The sequence below is a fragment of the Suncus etruscus genome, chromosome 20, assembly GCF_024139225.1.
Source record: "Suncus etruscus isolate mSunEtr1 chromosome 20, mSunEtr1.pri.cur, whole genome shotgun sequence".
Lineage (NCBI taxonomy): Eukaryota > Metazoa > Chordata > Mammalia > Eulipotyphla > Soricidae > Suncus > Suncus etruscus.
In genome coordinates, this window is record NC_064867.1 from 1,908,014 (window position 1) to 1,917,857 (window position 9,844).

General features: G+C 38.0%; 1 protein-coding gene across 1 annotated transcript in view; it reads left to right on the top strand.

Moving 5' to 3' along the window:
* Positions 1–9,544, top strand: part of SCN11A (sodium voltage-gated channel alpha subunit 11) — a 99,712-nt gene extending 90,168 nt beyond the window's left edge. The window contains exons 24-26 of the mRNA XM_049766448.1: positions 566–666; positions 5,783–6,053; positions 8,378–9,544. Coding sequence (XP_049622405.1) covers positions 566–666; positions 5,783–6,053; positions 8,378–9,408 — 1,403 coding nt within the window. The 3' untranslated portion in view covers positions 9,409–9,544. The remainder of the gene's footprint in view (positions 1–565; positions 667–5,782; positions 6,054–8,377) is intronic.
* The last annotated feature ends 300 nt before the right edge of the window (positions 9,545–9,844 follow it).

Consider the following 9,844-nt stretch of genomic DNA (forward strand, 5'->3'; position numbering starts at 1 on the left):
TCCTCCTCACTATACTATCGCTCCAGCCCCATGTTTACTTGTTTATATACTCATTCTTGATCAATAGTTAAAATTATTTTAAACTCTGTGTTCTCTTCTAAGAAGAATAGTGCATTTCATGTGTTCACAATGTTATTATAAGTTAGTGAAATTTTATTAGTGGCACACATGTGTTTCCCTTATTTAAGAGAATTTTAATTGCCACTTCATGAACTGTATTGCTAAATTTTGTATTATTTTTCTGGTTTATTCTGAATTGTTTATGCAATCTGAAGAATTCAGTTTTGTCAAAATTGTATGGGTGTTTGCAAAGTACTTGTGGTATTTGTTTATATTATGAAAAATGAAACAAGGCTGATATAAATAACTTTATTTTTCCCTTTCACCAAATTTTAATCCTTTGTCCTTTCAGTCCTCCTGAAGTCTGGATTCTTTTGCATTCCATGGACATTTTAGGAATTACTGATAGCAATGCATGTAACATTGAAACCATTTCTAAAAATTCAGAACTTGTTTCCATAAAATTGTTAATGATAATTAGCTTTTATCTTATCCATATACTTAGGTGGCCAAGACATATTTTTGACAGAAGAACAGAAGAAATACTATAATGCAATGAAAAAATTAGGATCCAAAAAACCTCAAAAACCAATTCCAAGGCCTCTGGTAAGAAAAATTCTAAAGATAAAAATTCAGGGAAAGGCGATAAGGATCTTAGGTATGCATAATACGATGCTCATTTATGTTCAGATTTATAAGCTTTTCTAAAAACTTAATAAAACCCAAATACATGGATATGACTAAAAGCTTTAGAAAAAAAACCCAGATATTCAAATTCAAGAATAAGAGTTTGGACAGGAGGGGCCTGAGAGACAGTGGAGGCCCACTTGCTTTACATCTCACTGAGCCTGCTTCATCTCCTCAGCTCTATTTCTGACTTTTGCTCAGGAGCAAAAGTATTTAGTAATTAGTGAAATACTGAGCAAAATAGCCCTTGGGCATGTTTTTGGGGATGTGGCCCTCATTCCAAAAAGAGAGTTTGAACAGGACTTAATTTTTCTCCTTAGTGAGCATATAACTCTTTCTATTGGCAATGACATTAAGTTGGTAGTTTGTTTAAACTTAATCTTGACCAAATAAATATATATTTGCAATCTTTTGCTAACACTTTCTGGTGTGAAACTGAAGTCATATGTGCTCACTCTACAAATGTTTAGGAGAAGCTCTCTTTGTCTTTGATGTTTATTTTTTTTATAAACAAATTGAAGTGGTCATCACCCTAAGAGACACATTTAAAAAGTTGTTCATGATTGAGTTTTAGTCATAAAATGTACGGGAACCTTCATCAGTGCCCATTTCCTGCCACCAATGTCCCCAGTTTCCTCCCCAACCCCTCCCCCTTACCTGCCTTTGCAATAGATCTTTCTCTCTTTCTCTCTCTCTCTTCCTCTCTCTCTCCCCTTCCCCCTTTTTTTAAAGGAGTTTTTGGTATCAGTCAAAATGTTTTCTGTAAAGTCAGAGTGTAAGCATTTTAAGTTTTGCAAACCCAGTCAATGTTCTGCCAATACTACTCGCCATTATAGACCAAGACCAATATCAGAGATATTCAGGAACATAATTTAGATTTAGAACATGATAGTTTTAGACTATTTCTGCGTTCCGATCTCTAGATCTCTAGGTTGTCACCTGTGCACCAATACAGCTTGATGTATAGAAATTAAAATGTAGATTTCAGGTAACTTTTATGTCAACCTTCCCCCCCCCCACACACACACCAATTAAAAAGTCACGCCCATTCTCAGCTCCTGGACTAAACAAAAACAGAAAGTGGTTCCGATTTGGCCTGAAGGTCAGTTTCTCACCTCTGCTTTTCAAATTCTGCTTTACCAAGGGCAAGATAGAAGGAGCATTCTGTGCATGAAGACTAATTGAGAAGATGAGTCAGTTCATTAGGCAGAGTTAGTAGCTCTGATAAGTAATTTTGAAGGTTTTTAAGACAGCAAGGATCATAGGGGTCAAAACATTGGGAAACAATATGGAGGAGAGGCATGTCAAAGAAATAGATTATTTTCACCCAAACTCACCAAAAATTACTTTACTTTAAACTACTAACTTTACTGCTGCTATTCCTAACACACAGAATAGAGCCTAACATAATATGTGTTCTTGGTAATCATTCTTTAAAAGAGATAATATGTTTTAGGTTGCATACAGAATCTGCTTATTCCACTGGGATTAAGTCTGTGAATGACAGGGCCAAGTGTTTAGATTTTCTATAATAAAGAAGTTTGGCCAAGAGGTTAATGATAAATTATATTTGGAGGGGTTAGAGAGATAGTACATAGGTTAAAGCTCATACCTTGCACACAACCAGCCTCTATTTGATTCCCAGAACCATGTATGTTCAGTGAGTAATCCCTAAGTGCTTGACCAGGAGTAAACCCTAAGCACTGTCAAAATGTAATTTTTAATTACAATTAAAATTTTGTAGTTTTTTAATTAGAAGAGGTTTACTCTGTTGATTGATATGTAGAACTTAAGAAAAAAAACTACTCTATTTTTAAGAAAACTACTTGCTTTTTAAATATTTTATTTAAAGAAAATTTGTCACGTAGTTGACCATATTACACTTGTTTCCAGATAAATGAGAGCAAATTTATTTGAAAAGAAATAAAAAGAAAAAAGGAAGAGAAGCAAGATATTTTTAAAAAGAATAAGGAAAAGATGTACAGTAGAAGGAAGTGTGTAAAAATTGTTTATATCTCCAATAAAGTCATTAATAAAATGACGGGGGTTTAGTAAGCTCTTGTTAGCTGTCCATTCTGTTAAATTGGTGTGTTCTTTTAGGGCTGCTAGCATCAAACCATTGAAATTGCCCAGAAATTCAAAGTTCTATCACTGACTGTAGTTTTCAGGGGTGTGTTCTTAGCTGCCAAGCCTTCCAGAAGAAGGAAGACATGGGGCAGGATGCCCACACTCCCTCCAAAAAGCCCTGGTGATATCAGCCCAAAGATCCACAGCCCAGCATATTTGAAGTTTGGTCAGATTGACGTCCCCAAAGGGAATTGTATCGGGGTGCTGAGGCAGGGACACAGGGACACAGGCAAAGTGATGATTATGGGTGATGGAGGCAACAATTGTGGCATCTGCAAGGCAGGAGCTTGGCCCATCCTCTCCTTTTGAGATTGTTAGTTTTCTATACATGGCCAGGGTAGGCGTGATTTTTTTTGTTTTGTTTTGTTTTTTGGGTCACACCCAGCAGCGCTCAGGGGTTACTCCTGGATCTATGCTCAGAAGTCGCTCCTGGCAGGCTAGGGGGACCATATGGGATGCTGGAATTCAAACCACCAATCTTTTACATGCAAGGCAAACGCCCCATCTCCATGCTATCTCTCCAGCCCCAGGCATGACTTTTTATGGTTTGGCTGACATCTCTTTCAAGAAAAGAGAATCTATGGAGCTGGCTTGGTGCAAAATGATGCCTCAAGAAAAGAAATATTTTAAGTACTAATCTAACTTTCTAATACAGATTTCATATAAACATTGTTATCTATACATGAGCTTTTACATATGCCTGCTATCCAACTCAGTATCAGTTAGTCATAAATAATGATCTAAAAGATTAATAAGACTTTTTGTTTGTAACTTGCATAGTTCGTACACATGCACTCAAGTTTTATGTAGTACCTATCCACTGTATTATTTCATGGAGCATGTGGAGTTATGAAGGAAATACATGCACAGGTAGGCATTGCAATTACACAGCTGAAGGTACCAGACTTTTCTGCTGTACTTGTTATGTCAAATTGCAAGGAAACCTTGAAAGGGCATGGACTTCATTGCCTCCAGGAAGCTCCCACTTTCCCTTCCTTTACTGTCTTCTATAGCATATTTATTCCCTGGCTCATCTGGGAGTGAGTGCCACTCTCTGAGCTCTAGCTCACCCATAAATCCCTGGCAACAAGTGATTCCAACCACTGAGGGGACAATCGCCCCAGTTTATACCTCCTATCAGTCTTCCAGACTTCACAGAGCAGTGAATGCTATGTGAGCCAAATGTAACCTCATGATGCTCCCGAGTTTGGGCCTAGACTTCACATTAGCCCTGAATTGATCAACTTTATCTCACCCATGGAATTGCTTCAATCTTTAAAAATGAAATATTCTCTTTTATCTATGAAACAAATAGAAATTGCATGTGAGGGGTGTTGATGGTAGGGGGGAGGGATGGGATGCAGCTATTTTATCCTCAGAAGTGAGACCTTTAATTTTCAGACCTAGGGATGTGGAATGATTTCTGGTTCTTCCTAAACCAACCCTACAGGGTGTTTACTGGTTTAAAATTATATTTTGGGTGTTAATACACATTCTAGAATATTGGAATAGCGATGTTTTTCGATAATATTACTTTAGGTAATGTTACACATAATCCTCCCCCAACTTCTCTTAAATATTAAGTTGAAATCTGTGTGTGTGTGTGTGTGTGTGTGTGTGTGTGTGTGTGTGTGTGTGTGTGTGAGAGAGAGAGAATTAGAGAGACAGAGACAGACAGACAGACAGACAGACAGAAGAGAGAGAAGAGAGGGGGTGAGAAATAGAGGAAGAGGACTTTTGTTTTGGTTAGAGAGAGAAAATGGGTGAGGGATAAAGGTAGAGTGAGGAGCAGCATCTTGCTGATGCTTTTTCTCAGATCCAGGTCCAACTGGGCAGTGAACCTGTGCCTCCAGCCAGGGAAGGTCACCACCCTGGACACTCCATAACTGCCAGGTTCAGCCTTTTTATACAAAGGGTAGTTGTCAGTTTGCAGGAGGCATGTCTCTGTGAAGTGGGCTTGTCCCTACCCAGTGGGGCAGTATCCCAGTCCAATTACCCTTGGCAGAGCATTATCACCCCTTAATGGTACATTGACTAATTCCCTTTAATACATCAACAGTGCTTCCCTTGATGACACCCTTTAATGTATTTTTCTGACTTCCTAGAGGCATCTTTCTTAGGAAATGCACCTGATTTTCAAGTGTATTCGTCAAGCTCTTAGATAAAAGTTATAGGTTCTCAACTCAAAGTTTAAAGTTAACAACTTAAATGTATTGCTCAGCTGCTACCCTACTCTTTCACCTCATTTCCCTGGTCTCCTTTTTTTTTTCTTACTTGCAATATTGTATTTTCTTTTTTGTTTAATCTTTATTTAAACACCTTAATTACAAATATGATTGTAGTTGGGATTCAGTCAAGTTAAGAACACCCTCCTTCACCGGTGCAATATTCCCACCACCAATGTCCCAAATCCTTAAGTTAGATCATTCACTTCAAGGCTTGAATCCACTTTAGTGTTGGCATAATTGAACTTCACTTTTGCCTTCCTGCTCTCTGCACCTGAGCCACTAACCCCTGACTTCTTGGAGGTACCATTATCTCCCCATATTAAACATGCTCAGTGCAAATCTCACTATCTTCATCCAAAACTCTTCATCCGTTCTCCAGTTGGCTGAATTTCTTCATCAGCCAGAGGTATTCTTTTTATGACTAAAACCCAACTACAATCATGCTTGTAATCATGGTGCTTAAGCAAAGAAAAAAAATTAAAAAAATAAAATTACAAAAAAAAAAGCAATTAGAAAACATGCCCAAAATATATGTATTAAGATTTTCTTTCCCTTTGAAAAGATTCTGCATTTTGTTAAGAAACCACTTTAACTGTGCAAGTGAAAGAAATTATTCTATGACTCTGTATGTGATCCTATTTTTTTCAACTCCAAGTAATCCTTTTCTTTTTCTCTCTTAGAACAAATTCCAGGGTTTCGTGTTTGACATAGTCACAAGCCAGGCCTTTGACATCATCATCATCATCTTCATCATTCTCAACATGATTTGCATGATGGTGGAATCCCATGGACAGCATCCCACCACAGAACAAATACTTGATAATCTTAACGCAGCCTTTGTGGTCATCTTTACAATCGAGTGTCTCATAAAAATCTTTGCTTTGAGGCAATACTACTTCACCAATGGCTGGAATTTATTTGATTGTGTGGTCGTGGTCCTTTCTATTGTTAGTAAGTAAAATCAGCAGCAAGAGAGGCCCTAATCTGAGAGCCAAAAGGAAACTTGTGAATCTTATCACTCAGCAGTATGTTCAAGTGACACACAAAGCAGCAAATTAAACAAGTGCAGGGTCCGGAGGAAATGTGTTTGAATGCTATTTTCTATGGGGAAGTTGCTAGGAGATAGAGAGTAATTTCCATTCATTTGACTATCTACCCATGTAAACGAAATGGGTCATTTACTCAATGGATATTAGTAAAATTACGATGACTCTTTTTTTAATGGGGGTATCCAAGTAATTGTTCCCAAGTTCTGCCTTTTCTATATGACACGAAGCCTTACTAAGGATATTATAATTTAAGAATTTCACATTTAGTTCCTATATATTTTTTCTTAGTTAAAAACCCATACTTATGTCACACCACAATTTCTGTGCTCCTGTGACACTGAAGGAATGTTCTCGACTCTCACATGGGACTTTCAAATCCCAATACTGTTTTTGTTAGACTTCAAGGGGTGTTTCATAAGACACAGAGTTTTATCTCTATTCTGGTTCCCTTATTAACTAACTACAATGTAAAGCATAGTCGTATCAACTGGTTATCCACCAACCAGTCTCATTCTATGACTGGTATATTTTACTTAAGACAGACAGGATTAATTCTAGGTTTTACAAAGAAGTATAGAGAACAATTTATCACATGCCTTTACACATGCACGTTCATATCAACTCTGAAATTAACTTCTTATGGCTATGAAGTTTACTCTGGGTTTTGAAAATCTTTTTTTAGCTAAGTCTATCATTTGACTTTTTATCATTGTGTAAAACCAGAGGCCCTTCGTACAGTTTAAACACTGATTTCCCAAGTTAATTCTTTGTGCTATTTCAGAAGGGGCATGTTAAACAGAGATGTTACATCAAAATACTTTGGCTCTTATCACCACAGCAGGCAATGCAGATGTTTCAGAGAGCAAGAAAATGGCACAATTTGTAGTTTATTCTGATTTCTAAGCCAAACGTTTATTTGAATAATGTTCAGGAATAATTCTCCTTGATGATTTTATTTAAAATAGATCTTTAATATTTACTAGTCAACTCCAGTCACAAGGTTTGGTAAAACTGACAGCAGCAATAAAGTTAGAAAACTGTGGTAGACTGAATCTGGGGAAACTTTCTGAAGACTTCAAGAGTTAACTCTTCCTTCAGTATGCAGAAAGTCATTAGGTGATGGCAGATAACTTTGCCTGTCCATCAACCTCTAATGACCAAGAACAAGGCCATGTCTACACAAGGCAAGCATGTTTCAGCCATTCTATAATATTTGGACCAAAATGTGAATCATTTTTATATTTCTGTATCACTCATACTCATAACATTTTAGGCCAAATATTTAGCTGTTTGCAGTCACTTCTGCTATAGATGCCATTTCATTTCTACAACAAATTATGTGAAGTTTAGTTCTTCAGCTTTTTGAGTTAGCTCTCTCAGGAATTCTTGGAATGACCATATTGAAAGATGAGAGATTTATGGCAGTTTTAATTTAGAAACAAGCATCTCCTGAGAACTATCTCCATCTTTCTTGACTTTGCCTATAGCAGGCTGAGTTTTGACTATAAAAATATAAATATCTCTCTTTAAGGAACCTTGGGGCAAAGGGCTCCACAATTTTCAGTGACAGCTGGGCGCAAGCCAACTTTTGGAAGCAGAGTTTTCTCCTTGCAGTCTAATATAAAAGGCTCTATCCATTGTTGTTGTTGTTGTTGTTTTAGATGTTATATCATATAAAATAGAAAAATATTATGTGCGTAACCTGGAAATAACTTTAAATAATGTGTAGATATTGTGCCTCAAGCATATGCATAGAATATATGCATAAAAATAGTCTTTTATAAGCAGTATTTTCTTTTCTTTCTTTGCACGCCTTTTTTTTTTTTCTTTTTTCCGTTTTGGGCCACATCGGTGACGCTCAGGGGTTACTCCTGGCTATACACTCAGAAATTGATCCTAGCTTGGACCATATGGGATGCCAGGGGATCAAACTGCAGTCAGTCCGTCCTCTGTTAGCAAGTGAAAGGCAGATGCCCTACCGCTTGCGCCAATGCTCCGGCCCCATATTTGCACATCTTTAATGTTTTAGATCTCCTATTTTTTATACATAAAATTGTATTACCATTGAAAGTTATTTCCAAGTAAAAGCACAGATGGATATTTTATTGATAAGAAAAATTATTTTAGGTACAAATTACACAAAGTTGGTCTTACTTTCCAAGGCAGGTGATAAGCTGGGTCTGAAACCAGTCAACTTGCTGAATTGACTCTTTTCATTCTCTTAAGGTACAATGGTTTCTGCCTTGGAAAATCAACACATTCCTTTTCCTCCGACCCTCTTCAGAATTGTGCGCTTGGCTCGGATTGGTCGGATTCTGAGACTTGTTCGGGCCGCACGAGGAATCCGGACTCTCCTTTTCGCTCTGATGATGTCCCTTCCCTCTCTATTCAACATTGGTCTTCTGCTCTTTCTGGTCATGTTTATTTATGCCATTTTTGGTGTGAACTGTTTTAGTAAAGTAGAACCAGAGGCTGGGATTGATGACATCTTTAACTTCAAATCTTTTGCCCACAGCATGCTCTGTCTCTTCCAGATCACCACATCCGCAGGCTGGGATAGTCTTCTCAGCCCCATGTTGAAATCAAAGGATTCCTGTGACTCTGAGCCAAAAAACTGTCACCTCTCGACCATAGCCATCATCTACTTTGTCAGCTACATTATCATCTCCTTTCTCATTGTTGTCAACATGTACATTGCTGTGATTTTAGAGAACTTCAATACAGCCACTGAAGAAAGCGAAGACCCTTTGGGGGAGGACGACTTTGATCTCTTCTATGAGGTCTGGGAAAAGTTTGATCCAGAAGCGACACAGTTTATCAGTTATTCTGCCCTTTCGGATTTCGCAGATGCCCTTCCTGAGCCTTTGCGCGTGCCCAAACCCAATAGATTTCAGTTCCTAGTAATGGACCTACCCATGGTGAATGGAGAAAGACTGCACTGCATGGATATTCTCTTTGCTTTTACCACAAGGGTGCTTGGTAATTCCAGTGGCCTGGACAGCATGAAAGCGATGATGGAAGAGAAGTTCATGGAAGCCAATCCTTTGAAGACTTTGTATGAGCCCATAATCACCACCACCAAAAGGATGGAAGAGGAAAAATGCGCTTCTATCATTCAAAAGGCCTTTCGAAAGCACATGATCAGAATGACGAGGTGTCTCTTGGAAGACAGGCCTCACACAATGCTTCAGACACTCTACAATGGAGATGTGCCTATCTCTGGAGTAAAGTCTGAGGACAAAGTCCACAATGACTGAGCCTTCAATAGCTTCCCTTACATCACACCCTTGAGCTACTAGGGAGTCCTCAGTTGAGTATGAACAAGCGAACTCTAGGAGCAAGCCATTCACATTGGTTTCAGCTGAAAGAAATGAAAAGTCAGCATTTCCTTAAAATCTTACAATGGCATAAGATAGGACTTCCAGTTTTACCACCAGGGGCCCTATTCTAATTGGGAAACAGGCATTGTCCAGGGGCACAGTAATATTAGGGTTGGGACACATTTTGAGTTATAGCAAAAGAATAAGAAACCAAAACCATTAATATTTATTATTGTGTTTCCCCCTATATTTCTAGGTGAATTATCCAATACCTTTGTTTGATGTTTCTTCAAATGCAAGCATGTGTTTTATCACATAGAGCTCTTTTGCATGCAATGTGCAAAACCTGCCAAATATATATCAGCTATTTTGA